General features: G+C 38.4%; 2 protein-coding genes across 2 annotated transcripts in view; both read right to left on the minus strand.

Annotated features, from left to right (window-relative positions):
* Positions 1–11677, minus strand: part of LOC139738831 (uncharacterized) — a 39227-nt gene extending 27550 nt beyond the window's left edge. Inside the window, exon 1 of the mRNA XM_071649466.1 lies at positions 11671–11677. Coding sequence (XP_071505567.1) covers positions 11671–11677 — 7 coding nt within the window. The remainder of the gene's footprint in view (positions 1–11670) is intronic.
* A 5886-nt stretch (positions 11678–17563) lies between these two features.
* On the minus strand, positions 17564–18309 carry LOC139738832 (QRFP-like peptide receptor). The gene has a single exon (XM_071649467.1). The coding sequence runs from the start codon at positions 18194–18196 to the stop codon at positions 17564–17566; it is 633 nt and encodes a 210-aa protein (XP_071505568.1). The 5' UTR covers positions 18197–18309.
* Positions 18310–18973: the final 664 nt, after the last annotated feature.

Below are 18973 nucleotides of genomic sequence, written 5' to 3' on the forward strand. Positions count from 1 at the left end.
TCATGTAGTAGGCCTACCATGCCTACATGTAATAAATAGATAGCTCCATGTAAAGATTTGTGGAATTTTTCGTGGTCCTTGAATAGAGAGAACAATACTCTGAAAAAAAAAGAAAAACCCTCAAAACAATTTCTATACACTGAACAAGGGTGAATAACACTGAACAAACAACACTCTGAAAAAAAAAACCTCACAACAAATTTCACTGAACAAGGGTGATGACAACGGAGGCTTACATATTTCAGAAATGTATCCTCTATTGAAACAAAAATATGAAGTTCACCTGTACAGAATTTATACAAATTATCTTCTGCATGTTGTTTTGCTTCCTTTGGCCCCCACTCATGCATTCTCATGGTGAAGCTTGCATGTCATCATCCTAAACTGTTCATTTCTATTGATTGTAAATTCTTCATTGTAAAATCCTCATCCCAATCACTATAGATTCTGAAACTCTGTAGTTAGTATTTATTTACAGTTGTTCGAATGTAAGTCTAAAAATCATCCGCACGTCTCCTTTAATACACCAAACAGACCTATATAGGTCACACAATACGATGAACTTTAAATGGTTTACAAAACACACACACACACACACACACACACACACACACACACACACACATACATAGTTATATACAAGGGGAGTAGCTCAATGATATTTACACTCAATTATGATTTTTCTACGAATTTCCAAAAATGAGGTCACATCTTTCACGTGTCCTTCCTATCGCTATGATATCATTGCAAAACAATATAATGAGACAAAAGGAATTATCAGAATGAGTTCTAGAGGTCATAAAGAATAGATAAATGTCCTTTGTAACTGCTAGCAGGAAACTGTAAAAAGCGAAACAGCATTCTCGACTTTTATGGTCATTTGGAGAAAAACTAAACCTGTTGACTTTTGATTCGATGACTGTGAATCTGTAACTAAAAGCTAGTTCTTTCGGATCGCTTCTCTATGGCAGATTGCGTACTTGACGTATATTCCATCACGTTTCCTCACATCAGAAATCAGAAAAGGGAATTTCACGCAATCAAATAAGTGTATAATATAGTGCTTCGATGAAAGGGCACGGGAAAATTCTGTGCCGAACAGGGACGAATCAAACGTGATTTTCCACCACTCGCGGAGAAATCGAAATAAGATTATCTTTTCCCTGATTGACACAGCGGGGGAAAAATCTACAATAGCACGTTTTTGGCCTCAGTTTGGAGATGCATTTTATTTGTAGGGAGTTGTGAGAATCGATCGACATTGAAAGGGAGTCGTTTTCAGCAATTTGGGGTTACGGTTGTGACAGTTGCGTTGCTAAACAACTTCGGTAGACCACTTTTACACGATCAATATTTCCTTTTCTTACTTACTAGGCGAATCAGGAATTCCACTCATTTGACCAAGGTCACACTACTATTCGGCATCGCAGAATCACATTATCACCTCTCCTGCATGCTTGATGCTTTTCACCGACAGCAGTCATTCTGTCATTGGGACGAAATATTATAGCAAAAGCACTAATTCAGATCCTAGCCATTTTGCTGGACTCCTCCAAGCATTCGAGTATATTGATATTGACAGCGGAGGTTAAAAAAGGGGAAAAATCAGAGTTTTTGCAAAGAGAGAAATGAAATTTATGATGGGAGTGAGGGGGAGGGAGGGAGGGAAGGAGGGAGGGAGGGAGGGAGGGAGGGAGGGAGGGAGGGAGGAAAATGGAGGTAAAGGGGGTGGAATAGGAACCCAGATTCATAATTGAGCTAAATAAAACATATTTGTGGAGAGCATTAAAGGGGGAGATTTAGATGTGAAGGAAGAATGAAAGATATAAGCCCCTTCATTACATGTCATTTTAGGTGAGATATGCAACTACGATACTACCATTGCTACTACCACTATACCACAACTACAGCTGTGCCTATTTTACCATACGACTACATGTCCAGTATGTCCCCAAAAAATTACAATCAGATTTTCGAATTGATAACATCCAATATGATTAAATTGTCTAAATGTTACTTCAGGGTCTTAAAATATAACTTTTTAGCTCTATTTTGCAGAAAACCAAATTCGATTTGGTTAAGCGGTCACAGAGAAATGTAAATTGTTGTTAAAGCATGTAATGAGTCTGATTCTTCCAAGTTTAGCACTTCGATGATCTTGTGTGTGAATACAATAGACAGAACTTGGAGGGAAGAGATTCCCAACAATTCATCATTTCTCTTTGACCACTGAAGCAAATCGAATTGGGTTTTCTGTAAGATGTGGGCAATGAGTTATAGTTTAATACTCTGAATTTGTATTTAGATAGATTCCATATTTTTAAAGATATCATCGCGGAGGGTCCCGTTGTGATTTTTTTTTTTTTTTTTTTTTTGGGGGGGGGGGGGGGGGGGACATACGGTACAAAAAAGACTTCAATACCTGTAAGACCAGGAAGGTGAGAACGCACCTCCCTGGTAAAGACCACAAGCTTCCTCTTGAACGCATTAGTACATCTCAACAAAGCTATGCTTGTGTTTTTGTGCAATACATTTGTTTTGTCATCATAGAAACAATAGACTTTTTTCCAGTCTATATACTACCAGCCACAATCCAAGTCCAACCGGAGACGCGGAAGTGAATGGGCTCACAGGTTTCCTCCGCGCTTCTGACATCGAACCGGCCGGGGAGATTACCGGGTGAGGGAAGGGTTTATAGGCTCGCAGACTTCCTACGCATGTTTATTATCTCAGAATACTATATCGACTTCTCTCCACCAAGTCTTGGCTCTGGTATAGAGACATTCAATATATAGTCCGTATCTGCAATGTATTACAATTCGTGGATGCTTTTCTTTAATATAGTTACTATACAACCTAGTCATAGGACGTATAGCATTTCATTCAACTATATTACTATTACTAAGGTAGACCTCCGGATGGTTTTCAGACTTTTACATTTGAACAACTACAAATTAGTTATACTAAGTAAAGAGTTTCAGAATTTAGAGTAATTGGGGTGAGGAATGAGGATGTTTTCAAAATTCAAAACAAATTGCAATGAACAAGGATGATGGCATGGCAGCCTCACCATAAGAATGCATGAGTTGGGGCTCAAGGAAGCAGAACAAAAGAAGAAGGCATGCATAGATTTCACACAGGTGAACATGTTAAGCAAGCGGTATTGTAATGGAATACACTGCTATAGATTTATGAAATATGTGAGGCTCCTATGTCGTCAACACTGTTTAGTATAATTTGTTGTTTTTTTTTTTCCTTCAAAATATTGGTTTCTCTGCTCAGGGACCACAATAAATTCCACAAAACTATACATGGAGCTGTCGATTTATGTACTACATGATGTGAAATTTTGAAAATCGTCTCGAATGCCGTAATGCCGCTTTAAGTACCATAGGCAGGAATTCACTACGTTACTGCTAGGTACTAGTAAAGGCAAGCCGCCGGCTAGCTTTGTGGTTGTTCAGACCAATTTTTGTTAGCAAAACATGCGTATAAAGTTTTAATAACTGGCAGACGATCAAACACTTACTATAGTACAATAATAATGTAGGGTTGCTTCATTTATGCAGCGATTCATAATTAATAAAACAACTTCTCCACCATAATTACTGGGTGTACGTGGGGGGGGGGGGAGCGAGGAAACAGAGTTAATGCTCTAACACAAAATACAGGATTGTATGTTTGATTGAGTGTGGTGTTTGGCTTTCTCGTTATTCACCAATTTAGTGGGTTTGTCTGGTCGAGTCAATGTGCCACTTGAACGATACCATGCAGTATACATGACAAAATTTGACATTTGACAGAAATAAATCGTGCTACTGACTGTCCCTGAGCAGCTTATTAAGAGCACATTTGCCGTTGTTTATTACAAAACGACAGAACTACGTCAATTGGTCGTTGAGGGAACATAATTGAAGATACACAAGCAAATTAGACTGCGAGGTAAAGGTAGGGAGAGAGAGGGAGAGAGAGATAGAATGCTGGTTATCAGCTCATATCATTTATGTTTGTTCATTCATTCATTATTTTGCTACTGCAACTTATTCATGAGTCTGATGCAAAAGCGAAATATTTCGGATTACCCATGTAAAAATAAATATAGCGCTTTGCAAAGGGCTTTTGTTAGCGTGTGGTAGTTTACTCGTTCATGTCCGATAGGTTGTTGACGCATTAATACAACATTATACAAATGCTGCACATCGCAGGACAGAGTGGATCGGTGAGAATTGGATGAGCGAGTTTAAAGGACAAGTTCACCTTCATAAACATAAGGATTGAGAGAATGCAACAATATTAGTAGAACACATCAGTGAAAGTTTGAGGAAAATTGGACAATCGATGCAAAAGTTATGAATTTTTAAAATGTTTGTGTTGGAACCGCTGGATGAGGAGACTACTACAGCTTGTGAGTCATATGCGTACAACAGTATAAAGAAAATGTAAAAGAAAATTCAACATATTTTCACTTTTTTCGCATAATAAAAGAGTTCTTGACTTGCCTCTTTCTAAAGGCAGGGGGAATAATATTGCCCATAACATTTGTCGGTAACGAGTCAGGGGAATGTGTACTTTTTTCAAAAGATGGAATTTTGTGAAATTCTCTTTATATTTTCCTTATATTGTTGTACGCAAGTTATTCATACACTGTAGTAGTCTTCTCATCCAGCGGTTGCTGCACAAAAATTTTAAAAATTCATAACTTTTGAACGGATTGTCTGATTTTCCTCAAACTTTCAATGATGTGTTCTACTAATATTGCTACATTCTCTCAATCCTTATGTTTATAAAGGTGAACTTGTCCTTTAACTTTGGAACTGATAAAACCCACGAGCGCAGCGAGTGGGTTTTAGCAAGGAGCTTCAAACACAGCTGTTCCAAAGTTAAACGAAAGCATCCAATTCTCACTGTTCCACGAAATAGGCCTGTGCATCATTTGTGTTGTAAAATGAGTTTCTCCATCATGCGTCCTGTACACCTACAACACTAATCACGACTTGAGCCATGCGTTTGGATTTTACCGGACACAGGGCTCAGTGTGGACAAGCAAAAATCAATGCATGACAATTGAATAATCAGATTGCAGAGATTTTATGGCCCATTTTAATGGGTGCTGTTCGTTATTCCGAATGGTTCGCTATTCCGAAGGTTCGTTATTCCGAAGGGTCGTTAATCCGAAACACGCAAATTCCCTATACCTAGAGGTTCGTTAATCCGAAAATATGTGGCTTTATTCAGAAGGTTCGTTATTCCGAAGATTGGTTAATCCGAAAATGAAATTCGGAACAATGAACCTTCGGAATAACGAATCTTAGGAATAAAGAGCCTTCGGAATAACGAACCTTCGGAATAACGAGCTGTAACCCATTTTAATATATCATCTGTATCGCCATTTCTTTTTTGTAGGGCCTATCAATATTCATTGATGAGTGGAATGTAGGCCTATATTATAGACCTTCTTTTTGTCTTCCCTTCTGTTTTGAGTATTATTTCATAGGTACAATGCTAGAATTTTGGATTCACAACCTACTCTCTAAAAAGAATCGAGTGAAAATATTCACTCTTAAAAGAGTAAATACAAAAAAGAGTGAATTTAGAGTGAAATTGGAGTGAATTTTGAGTGAAAATGTTCATTTTCACTCATTTTGGAGTGACCTCAAGGATCACTCGAGGATTTTGGAGTGATCCCTGAGGTCACTCTACAACGAGTGAAAATGAACATTTTCACTCAAAATTCACTCCAATTTCACTCTTAATTCACTCTTTTTTGTATTCACTCCTTTAAGAGTGAATATTTTCACTCGATTTTTTTTAGAGAGTATTGTAGAAGAGATTATAATATATTTTGATATGGTTTGTTTCTAGCAGGATATGTTCCGTGAACTTATACTCCTTGGTGAAAATGAAAATGAATGAATGTAATGAAGTGAAAAGAAATGAAATTGAAATCAAGTTTAAAAAAAAAGCAGTACAATGTATTAACGAATCAAAGACGACAACACATCTCATAAATCATTATGCATTAACATTATTTGTTATACAGTTCATTAAAACAGCGTGGAACAGCGGTGTTAATCATCACAGTTGATATGAAGGCCCGATGAATAGAAGGATGTATGCAGAGAAACGATATCAATAAATCACTGCCAAGGAGAAGGACATTTAAGTATAGATTTCAAAGAACGATTGTCACATACTCCTCTGCAGCGGGCGGACATTTCGGAAGATTTCCAGGAAAAAAAAAGAAAGAAAGAAAGCGCACATAAATATAGCAACAGACAGTCATAAAAGAAAAACAATGAATAAAAATGTATACTGTATTTGTTATTAAAAGAAAACCCATCAATCAAATACCAATTCCCTGTACAGTATTCTTGACGGGTAGCGAGAAGATTATATATAATACGAGTATAGTTGGAACTGTTCTCTTTGCCAGTCTACCAGCATTAAAAAAATTTTTTTTTTTAAATATATATGCTTGTAAGATATACAGAAAGATATACCGAGTAATGCTCAATATTGCATCATAACTGTAATGTATGCAAGCTGGACTCCAAGAATATGCAAGATTTATTCATTTGTTGATGTATTTTTCAGTTGGTTGATAGAAAACTTTGCTCGTTCAGCGGGAGAAAGGCATTTGAATGAATTGGTAAACGGATGTCTTTCTGAATAATTTACTGCTATATCGCTTCGATATCGGGAAGGGGAAATAGTTACTCAGCAGTCACACCCCAGGTGGAATACGACCACCTGCCGATTTGCTCTTTGGAATCGATGTCTTTTGACTGTTTTCAAAAAAAAAAAAAAAGGGGGGGGGGAGAAGGGATCGTATATAGATACTGAATTTTGCGTCTCTTTTCCAAGGGTCAAGTCGGACTTCAAAGCTAGGAAACCTGTATTGAATATAATGACGTACTTTCTTCGTCTGCCTCTCGTTCTTAAATCTCTATTCATTATTAATTTTTAGAATTAAGCAAATAAAGAGAAATGTGATACATACCGAAAAACCACTGGATAACACACACATAAAAGAGGAACAACAACTCCATACAAAATAAAAAAGGATCTAAGATTGCATTGAATTTTTCAACTTCATACGCCCATTCTTGGAATCGTTCGACACTTATTGCTTTTATATCTTAGAATCAAGTCACTTGCTCTTTTCATGCTTTTAGCAGCTGGTAACCATAGTAACGACCATCTCCATTTGGAAGAAGAGAGTCGCTGATCGCTATTGAAACATTTTACGTTATTAACTTCGGAAGGTTTAAGAGCCGACAATTTTAGCTTTGTCCTCAATAGGTATACTCGTTTTCCGCCTCGTCGAGGGTAATTGAATAATACTCCTCTATTTACCGCTCTTCCACTTCAAATTTGATGAAATGGAATAATTTTGTTCGTGGGATAGTTTCTTCCTCAAATGACAGGTCGTACTATATCTATAGCATGGTCATTAGAGGAAGCAACAAAAACAAATTAACGTGCCATAAAATCCTAGAAGATACAGTGTAGATCAAAGAGAAGTCCAGATTGTGAGTGCAATGTAACCAATTAGATTGAACTGCAGGCGCAAAAAAGAGAATAGAGAATAAAATGAGAAATAAAAATATATATGTAAAGATGCTCCTTGTAAAATTGGGCAAAGAAAAAAGGTTGTCATTTTTGTGAGAAGAGTGTGACAAAACATCGAGTTTAGATTCAACTGGTATAACCGGGTAATTAGATTAAGCCATGAACATGTACGTTGATTTGATTGTTCGCCTGGTCAACAAGATCCCACCCGCATGCAAGTAATGAGGGCACCCTGATTTCAGGCTGTCATGCAGACGATTGTACGTCTACCGATATATGATATCATGTTCAAAATGACTCAAGGAAACAGAATTAAAACCACGTCGCCACTTACGGAGGGACTGCTCTGATACAAACGGTGAATGAAGAGCCATAATAGAAAGAAGGGGGCAATTAATAGCTCGCCTATGTACGTCCCTCGGTAGAACAGTCAGTGAGTTGTTGTTGTTGTTGTTATTATTATTATTATTATTGTTATTATTGTTCTTGTTGTTCTTGTTGTTGTTGCTGCTGCTGCTGTTGTTGTTGTTGTGGTTGTTGTTGTTGTTTTTACAAGATAGCAGACTCAAGGAAAACTGACCCGGCAAAACAGAGTACATTGTACGTGCAATCTGGGGGTGTCGAAGATAATGATTGTATACACAGCTCAGTATCAAACGCTATGTCCTCACACCCTGATCTAGGAGGTTTTATACATGAATTCCAGCTGGCTGTACTTATTCAAACAGTTGTCAGATTTCTATTGATGTACGAAAGAATTCCACAGGTGCACTTGTGCCTTTGATGATCGATGGTCGACGCCGCCGTCTTGCTGAGCAATCTGAAGATTCATTTTGAACGTTATCATAATGTTGGCCATATTTCGCTCATTTATCTATTAAATAAAATGTAATTTCACTTAATAATAAAGCATGTAAAACAAAAGTCAATTCTGTCCAGAAATTTGCGCAAAAGTGTAAATCAGAGCTGTATCATGTAAAAATGTTTAAAAGTGTACCATCCTGGAAAGCTGGTTTTATCAGTTTTCCGCTAAATTTCTACAAATGAAACTAATATGGAATAATCTTCAAGTGTAATTCTTTATTGCTAGATATATTAGATTAGTGCCCGGGTATGCCCAGTCGAGTAATTTCTTTCATCAATTTTCATCCTGTCTGGCACATGCTTCAAATATTTTTGAGCGGCGGCTTCAAACATGGTGTCAAAGGAAATGAGAACCTCCTTGCCCTGATTATACTCCCTCGTTGCACGCATATCAGCGATATCAAGGGGAGGGGGAGGGTGGGGTTGCAGTTGGTTTGACACACCCAGATGATCCAAATGACGTCGTAGCTGTTTTGCCGTTGTTCAGATTGCTCCGTCGACTACATGGACCACTTCGTTCTCATATTCTACAGGGCTGGGGACTTCTCTTGGTAGGTCCTGGTAACTTTCTATCTTTTCCTTCTCCTTCTCGGCTACCCTGCTGTCTCTCAGTACAGCAACATCGACGATCGTGCATATCTTTCAAGCATTTTCTACGACGATGACATCCGGACGACTATAAACTGGATGGCATTGTCAAGTTGGACATCGAAATCCCACAGGATTGTAACTTGATCATTTTCGGAGTCCGAACTTTCACAGGAAATGTGAAAGGGGGAAAAGAGAGAGAGAGAGCACCCAAAGAGAGCCAGAGAGATAAATAAACCAGCAACATTCGACTGCAAATATCGGATTCCATATCGAATACAATCATAGCTATGACACATGTAGAAGGTACATGTTTTAAGTGCCTCGCATTTTAAGCTACAGCGTCGTGAAATCCTATAAACAAACGAAAGAACTTGAACATGACATTGAAAACGGTAAAAAACAAAATCAAAGCAAAACAAAGAACAAAGCCAAACGTGAATAAGGTTAAAGTATCCCTTCTGCACATGCGTACATGATACCAAATCCTAGCTGATGTAGTTGATTATCACAGTGTTCCAATTTCCACTTTTTTGAATGTTGTGCGGCTTCTCAAAGTTCTCTCTGTACATGTATTATCCAATATGAACTATCTGACTATTCCTCGTTTCCCCGTGTGTGTCTTTATAACGTGTACATTTAAAAGAATAAAAAAGAAGTGCATGATTACCTGCCAAGCTAGGAGAGGCTGATGGCAAATGAAAATCGCCAACAGGGCAGTTCGAGAATATATTGCAGTTCTTGCGTCCGTCAGCTACAATAACAGCTTGCGGTCTTAAACATTCGGCGTGCGCGGTTCATTATACTTAGGGCAAGGCAGAGAGAGGCAGCCCGAGCAATTTGGCGAGTTAAAAAAAAAAAACCTGTGAATAAGATTAGCTTACTGCAGTACTGAATGGCGACAAATCATTTGAGTTTTGCTCATTATTGCGATATTTTCCGGATGAAACACATCATCTGGACATTGAACGATGTCCTCTGGACTTTTAGGAAACAAAAGCACGTTCATTGAATATTTTGTTTGTTCAAATAACTTATAAACCTTTTGACAGTTTAGGAGGATACCGCCCCGAACACACACGCAAGCAAAAACAATGAAGCAAAGAACAGCAAAGCAAACGCAAAAAAAAAAACCAACAACAAATACAAACGACAGGCGATTGTGAAATGAATAAAACCATATTTTACGAAAATCTATGAAAACTTTCTAAACAGGCTTTACTCATAATTCAGACAGATCTTGGACAAGATCTGTTAATGGAAGATGTTTCTTTATTTTCTGTTTGTTTCAACGTTTGTTTGTTGTTCGATCCACAGTGGGTAGAATGTCCTTTTCCTACATTTTACAAAACATTTACTATCGCTGGTCGCACAAGATCTGTTGTCCCCCAGCGTTGTTTTGGAGTGGAGTGACATGCTGCTAATCTTGTGTAAAATACTGTCAGAGCAACACGACAAATTTACGCGCATTTTCCTACAAAAGGTGCTGATGGTTTAGCGCGATGCGGCTGATGACGTCATCATGTTTGCTTGCTGCATGTTAATTGCCTAATGAGGGAAAAAAAGAGAGTGGAATCGATCTCATGAATATGCATACTATTTGCACTATGGCGATGTTTTTGTTTTTTTTATCGAGACTCGCTCCTCGATCCTCTCAATGATTACAAGAAAAGCGTTAAATACGGTGGAGGTTACATTTTGCCTTCGTTGTTTTTCTCTATGTTTGACGTCGCTACATCCTCACGAAAACCGACACCACATAGTCTCTTGCATTGCCTGTGAATAAGATTATGCATATTCACAAAACGTAACAGAGATGCCACAAGTGATAATGCTGTAATGTGAAAGTACTTTGTATGATATATGCGGGTGACGTATTTCTGCCGTGTGTTGCTTCTAGGTAAATAGCCAGCTTTTCTCAGATTATGATTGTTATATACATCACTACCAGCATATTATAAGTATAATGTTCTTTAATTTTTTTTTAACATGAATCTGACCTTACTTTGCCGTGTTCCCCTTCATGTCCTTATGGCGCCATTATATCCGTTTGCAAAGGTTGCGTTCACACCGTATGGTATTCGAAGAATACTGATTCGAAAGATCTATCAACTACAACAAACAATACTTTTCCTAAGTTTCAGGTAGTTTTAATTGCTCCTCATTACTTACACAAACATAAAACCCAACACTTAACCAAACACCTGTTTTTAGATTCATTTATGCATGTATGTATGTATGTTTACACATTATATACACATAAACAGGCCTATATATATATATATATATATATATATATATGTGTGTGTGTGTGTGTGTGTGTGTGCGTGTGTGTGTGTGTGTGAGCGCGCGCGTGTGTGTACATACAAATCAAACAGCTCTATAGTCATGTATTGTCTATATGTTTTTTTGTATGATACGTATTTTTTTTTTTGAAACTTATATTTTCTAAGGAAATGGAATTGATAAAAAGATCACTGAAAACAAAGACAAAAAAAAAAGACAGCGGGAAAGCGATAGAGGGAACACACGGTAGGAGAGAAAACAACAATTTTAAAGCTAGATATCATGTGCTAGCTATAGCCATTTTGTTTGACACTCTCATCCCGTCACCCATTACAAGCTAATCAACTTTGCACCACTCACATCCCATCGTGGCGTATAATAATTACTATATTCCTCATACACCGAGCAAGACCAGTGACAGCCATCACGTTTCGCTGGAAGGTTAAGCTGATATTGGTTTTGATCCAGGTAGCGTGCAGTATGTGTGTGTGTGTGGGGGGGGGGGGGGGAGATTTACATCTATTGACTCTTGCGTTCACCGCGATGTCTCGTCAAAAACATTTGCTCTGCATGCGTCCAGCTTTGGAATATACCCAAGCTGCTTTGCTGAAGGAAATATCCGTCATTCACTTTGAACAACCCGCTTTAATTTCGATGGGGGGGGGGGGGGCACGTCTATAGACTCCTTACAACATTGTAAAAAATAAAATAAAAAAATATATAGGCATATGCTATATGATTGTTATCACTCCAATCATTAGTTTGATGGTAATTATCACTATTTAACATAATGTTATAGCATTATCATACCATTAGACATTATATCAATATCATTATCATAATCATCATCTCTTGTCGTAAGAAATATCAGTAGCTATACTGTTAATGTTGTATTTTATTTCTTGATGTTGTTATTATCATTATCATTACAATATATTGCGACCTTGCATCACAAAACCGACAAAATGTCGTACACCCCGATTTTATGTGATGGCTCAAAAAAGATGAAATTGGTCAACTTAGTCAAATAAATGTTTGTATATTCTGAAAGAAAATTCGTCCTCTTATACATTATTTCTAAGTTGGGAAAAATAAAACGAATGAGCTATTGCGGGGGTAGTATTCTATAAGTCTTTCTACTTTTTTTCGCAGAATATCGTGATAAAGTAAGTCTGATAAGGACCCTTTCTATTTCTTCAAAACCCTTTAAACACTCTTCACTTTCAACTCTATTAACTTTTCATAGGATGTTGCTATTGCATGGAAAGTTGGTATTAGTCCTGAATGTAATGCACTATAATAGAGTATGCACAATTTCATTTTCATGTGATGATGTCTTCATTGTGGTTGTGATATAAAGTTTTACTTCCTGGTTTTTTTTTCTTGTCCATTCACTGCTCGTGCACTTGAATAGACGCTAGACTTCAGATCCTCTATTCTCAGTAAGCTCTTCTTCAGAGTGCACGTGTACTTTCTTTCTATTATTTTACAGGTAAGGAAAGATGAAATTGAAGTTTGATATCCATATTCACATGTTTGACATGGCATAATGCGTATAACAAAAGACACATGATATGAATACAGGATAAAAGGTACCAAAATAGCATGAAACTATACGAAAATAGAATGAAATAACATATTTGGCGACTTCTTCTTGGTTTTGTCATACAGGCTCACATGTATCTTTACAATCCATACTGTTAATATTGGTACCATGCTATCATATCATACCTAAACACAGATACAGTGGACATTTGGGTGTAATACCAATAAAGTCGTATAGGTTGAATTACTCAAGTTACTTTCAAATGTAATTGATATGTGTCACGATTATTGCATACCAGCGGCGGATCGGGGGGGGGGGGGGGGGCGCAACCGGCGCACGCCCCCCTTATTTTTCGTTAAAAACAAAAGAAATAAAGAGGAAAAAATGAAATGAATCCCGGAAGTGGCACCAGAAATATTAATTACCCCCCCCCCCCTTTACAGAAATCCTGGATCCGCCCCTGCATACAAGAGCAGACCAACATGGAAATTTGAATATCAAGGTTCATAACACAATTAGTAAAGAACAGTAATGATGTACCAATATTGCTGAATTATCCAAAATGCTTGGAAATTATATTTGAGCAAAGTATTGCGATTCCTTTTCTTACGGTTTATCTATCATACCTATTACATGCTTGGATATGAATTATGAACTTTTTTGTCTATTGACACTCCCGAGACTCTAAATGTGTCAGACTTCTACTATGAACAAAGTCAAATGCCATGCAGACAATATCTAAAAAAACGAGACCAAAACAAAAGCACTTAAGCAACGAAATGCCACAATGGATGTGGCAATAACGAAACGGCATCGCTTGTGAATTGCGGTTAAGTCATTAACTTATACTATGAGCACGACACTTCTCCCGGCGTTAACCCCCCCCCCCCCCCCCCCCGGCTCCTCCCCCGGAAATAGAACAAAACAAAACAACAAAGACAACACACTCACACACACACACACACACACACACACACACACACACACACACACACACACACACACACACACATATATATTTATATATATATATATATATATATATATATATATATACGTATACACACAAGGAAAAAAAATATATTATTCACTTATTTCTCCCATACGGAAAGCTGCAGCTGCAATGTCCGGATCAAAAAGAAAATAAAACAACAAGACAAACAAACCTCTGTACTAGACAGTATAACTCATATCCGCTTAACAGTTTTTAGTCGGAGCCATCCGCCCATGATTGCTTCGAAAAGGAGGCGGATGGAGGGGTGGTGGTCATGTGAAAATGGTGATTCTTCCAGTTGAAGGCCAATAGATAAGACAACAACATTCTACAACCACACACTCCATTTAAACCCACACAAAAAAATCCTCAATATTCCTTTCCGTAGTTCATGAATACATTTACACACCCACACAAGAAAACGGGCGAAAGATGCATGGAACTCCTCGTGCCTCGACCAAGGTGACTTGCAATAGTATCAACCAGGCACATTGTGCTATACGCTTTAATGATGAATGAATGTATTCACTATTCATTTGAACAGGTACTGCCCACAGAAGAGCTGGGCGCGGAAAGCAACGACCGCGATTAACCGTCTGTATGCCGCGTTTCATTTCCTGTCCGTAAGTATGTGTATGAACTTTGTGCATATTGACTCATCAGCACAGACAAGGTTAAAAGCTCTTAGCGGCGGAGGGGGGGGGGGGGGGACAATGCCAAGTTTTCATGTAAGTTGATAACGTACGTAACTTCAACGAAACCAACTTCAAAATCGAAATGTAATGGACTGACAGTTTCCAAATCGCTAACTGTAGTGCAGTTCATCAGATAATTGTGAAGAAAACACCAATCAGGGCTAAACGGGAAATTAAAGTCAGCAGGTATTTATCAATGACTCAAAACTGCCACATCGCTGCTACTGTAGTGATAATCTTAAACGTGTTGATTATCACACACAAAAAACCCAAACAACAAACAAAAAACAAAATTGAAAAAACGTAAATGTAAATCGAAAGAAAATCTGAGAGTAAATCTTGTACGATTCAATTCGATTTGAGGGCCAGAAAGACACTGCTCTCACGTACAGTTGACAGTTTTCTGAGAATCAATACCCACAGCTTCCAGATAATTATTTGTAATTGATATTGGGGCTGAGCCACTTCAAGTCCTCCTTTATAGGAAAGACGCTCAAGTTACGTGCAGGTTTCTGTGTCATCAATCTATTGTAACTCAGCTGATTTCAATCACTGGAAGATGCAGGACATGTCTAAAGGAGGATTATGATTGATTTTACCTGATAAATGTGATTTTTTTTTCTGTTTTTCTTATCACGACTGCTCTGGTTGCCATGAAACACAGAATATTGATTGATACTCAGTTTTGTTTGCGACCCAGTTATATTTTTGTCTCTGGGTTTCAGATTCTATGTGTAAGACATAATTTATGTAACATTAACTAATTAGTAATTTCATAGTTTTTTTTTAATGTTTATGCCTTAATTCATGCTCACATTATTTAATACTATTTATGAATTTTGGAGCCAGATATATAATATACATTGCAAAGTGGTGTATGTAATGCCACACAAGGATTTTTCAAAGAAAGTGCTGGGTCATGGAGTCTCAGGGTAATGATGAAGATTAAGTTTTGAAATCATTTTTATTTTTACTGTGCATCGAAGATGGTTTGGGGTATGTTGATGATACTTGCTGGCATCATTGCTGTCTGTAGTGAATTTGTTTTTTTTATTTTTTATTTTTTTGAGGGGGGGGGGGAGGGCGGAGGTTTTGGACCTTGGGATAGGGTTTGGGTTTCAAAGAATACATTATTAGTCAGTAGTGCAGTTAGAGGGGACATTTGTTGTTGTTGAGATGTACTCTGATAAATACTTCTTGTATACTGGCTTTTTTTCTTTTTTTTACGGGAGGGGGTGGAATGAATACGCATTTGCCACAATGATATTTTTTAGTTTGTATGTAGAATAATCCAATTCAATTCAAATTCAGTTCAATTCAATAATCCACCTGGTGTACACGCTTAATTCAAAATTGTACTGTTTCTTTTCTTTTATGTTCAACTACTCCCTGATGTACTTCCTTAAGTTGGTTGGAGAGGCCCAAGGGTCATAGTGATTTTGATTGCTTTTTTTCCAACCCGGCTCCTTAGGGAAGCTCAACAGGGAAAGTCTGACACTTTGTTTTGTTGTGTTTTGTTTGTTTATTTTGTTTCTCTGTTATCACTTGTATTGCTTTGCAAATACCGAATAAATAATAATAACAATAATAATAAGAGATATTCTCGCCCGGTTGTTTCCGCACATAGCATTGTTAATTTAGGGCGGTGAGTTGGCTCAGTCGGTTGATAGCGCGTCTGCCTCAAGATCACGCGGCCCAGGTTCGAACCCGAGTCTGGACTGAGCAATGTTGTGTGTAAGCATACCGTCCCCTCTAACAAGAGGCAAAACACTCTGTCCCTCGGATAGGACATAAAATGGAGGTCCCGTGTATGAGAGAGTAACAGCTCATGCACGTAAAAGGTCCCGCTTCATTCATTCATCGCAAAGAGCAGGATGTTTAACTCAGTGAAGTGGTTCCACCAGTCCTCACATCCAACTGGACCCCATGGAATACCAGCTTAACGTAACTGAATATGGGCTATCCAGCCATCTTCTCAGATGGAAAATGAACAAAAAAATATATATATAAGATTGCGCGATCTTTGCAAGTGGCGCGGCGCGGGTCATTGCTGTGCTTTTTTTTTTCTTGCACTGAATATACTAACAGCAAGATATCTCTGAGCACTGAAATCTATTACTACGAGTATTATTTCTACAAAGATACCGGGATGTTCGTCACTTTACTATACAAACTAATGTATGACAACTATACCCTGTATATAACAAGACAGATGAAGCTGAATAGGTACACTACTTATGTACAAATTAAGACAACGCTGTAAAATCAATGTGACTCGCGATGACACGACTCGCGTTTGAATATGACTGCCAATGCAATCATACTCAGAACAGTTGCCATCGCAGCAGTCTTTCAAAGAATTTAGTTTACTTCGTTGTTGTTCCCATCCTATCATAAACGAATGTGCTATACCGACTACGAAGTGATTATTTGAATGGTATGGGCATTTAAATTAGCAATTAGTATACGTGATTTTCTCCAGAGTAGGCCTACTTGTGTGCACTGTGTGTCCAAAGTGTAGAAAGAGATAGAAGAGAGTGAGAGGGAGAGGGAAAGTGAGGGAAGGAGAAGAGGTTACTGTTGGTACAGACAGAAAAAGGATTGTTGGATTGAGAAAATGAAAGAATATCAGAAACGGGGTGAAATAGACAGCGGAAGTAGAGGAAACGGGTATTCTTTTCCGTTCTATATTGTTTTTTTCTGCCTAACAAAACCTGCTAGTTCAGTAGCAGGGTTATTAATAAACCCATCGCCGCCCCAGAACATCATTGAAATAAACCTCCTGGAATCCAAAGAGGGACTCGAGGAAGAACTCAAGACTTATGCATATTGTCACATTACTTCTTCATGTTACTCACTGTTTCATTTGGAATAACAGAAATTCTAACGTCTTAATTTTCTGATAACTGATATGATATGTTCAATTTAGTTGCGTTCGACCTTTGCATAGGAGTTTGCCAAGCTATACTTTGATTGTAAGAAAAGTAAAAAGTAATACAAACTGTTGCTAAACGGTTTTCACCTGGAACGCCCAGCCGATCGGTGATATAGTATATGTGACGACTTACCGAAAATGAAATATCCCGTATTCATCTTGGTATATATCCGCTTGAACTTGGATGGATGTACGATGAGCACGTAGCGATTAATGCTGATTGCGGCCAGGGACATGACGGACCCGATGAACGTACACATGCTGATGAACCCGAGCACGATGCAGAGCGTATCGCTGAAAATCCACCTGCCGACCGCAATGGTCACCGTGGTGATCGGCATGCTGACAACGGACACGAGGAGGTCGGCCGCGCTGAGGCAGAGCACGAGGGCGTTGGACTCCGTCTTGAGCGAGCGATGCCGCAAGACGACCACCCACAGGAGCGTGTTCCCCGACACGGCCACCACTAAGATGACGATGAGGATCATCGCTTCGATCACGCGCTCGGCCAGGGGCGCCGGCTCGACGGGGGATTTGGTGGTTTGAGGCAGACCTGTGGAGAATTCGGACAGCCCTCCCTGCAAAGTATCCATGGTCAAGATTTCCCCCCATGACGTTGCATTCATCGTGGAAGATACATCAGTAGTCACACCTGAAATCATGGTAGCCGTTACGTTTAACGTTTGAGCAGATTCCGTTATGTTAATCCAATTCATGCTTGATACTGTTCGATCAACGTTACTGCCTTAGCTCCCGGTCAAAAAAACTTCGCTAATGCAGTTAAAGCATCCCACAGTACTGAAGGTTAGAAGAGTTCATTGCGAACGGAGAGTTGGGTCCCTCGACGATCATATCGATGGGCGAAGAGCGCCAGAGTTTCGTCTCCGTCAGATAATGGACAGAAAACCTCGCGAGCTGCGTGCGTACTGATGAGGGAGCCACCAACGGAATGAAAACGTCTGGCATGGGTAGCAGCTTTTCAATACAACTGCAACGTCCGCTGTAACGAGTGGGTACTATAATTATCTGTACTATCTCCCCAGCATGTTTCCTGTGTATATTGTCTCTATACAATGTGTATATAAAGGGTGAGGGAACCAGCATATCCAACGGTGTGCATTGAAGCCTTAATTGTGTTATGAGACAATTCATTAAGTGTATATATATATATATATATATATATATACTGATTGAAATTAATCTATGATCTGGAAGTCGGGGAAAGTTAGAGCTGAAACCCCTTCTCAATTCCCTTTATTCTATTTACAAATCAAAATATTAACGAAGGTTTAAATGAACCCTTCTATTCTTATTCTATGACGAAATTAATTCAGACATTCTTGGGGTATTACACATCTCCTAATCATTGCAATCGAAGTGTTACGATGTCGAGATATTTGTTTGTTTGTTTGTTCGGTTGTTTGTTTGACTGTTTGTCCGGTTTTTTGTTTGTTTTCGGCTGTTCTTCATAAGCGATCTATTAGCACTGTCCT

Source organism: Diadema antillarum, unplaced genomic scaffold (assembly GCF_040938485.1).
Source record: "Diadema antillarum isolate AM-2024a unplaced genomic scaffold, OU_Dant_1.0 seq00000769_RagTag, whole genome shotgun sequence".
Classification (NCBI taxonomy): Eukaryota; Metazoa; Echinodermata; class Echinoidea; order Diadematoida; family Diadematidae; genus Diadema; species Diadema antillarum.

Bases quoted from the DNA above. Each gene is read 5' to 3' on its own strand.
- LOC139738832 (XM_071649467.1), bottom strand. From the start codon at position 18,196: ATGAATTGGATTAACATAACGGAATCTGCTCAAACGTTAAACGTAACG.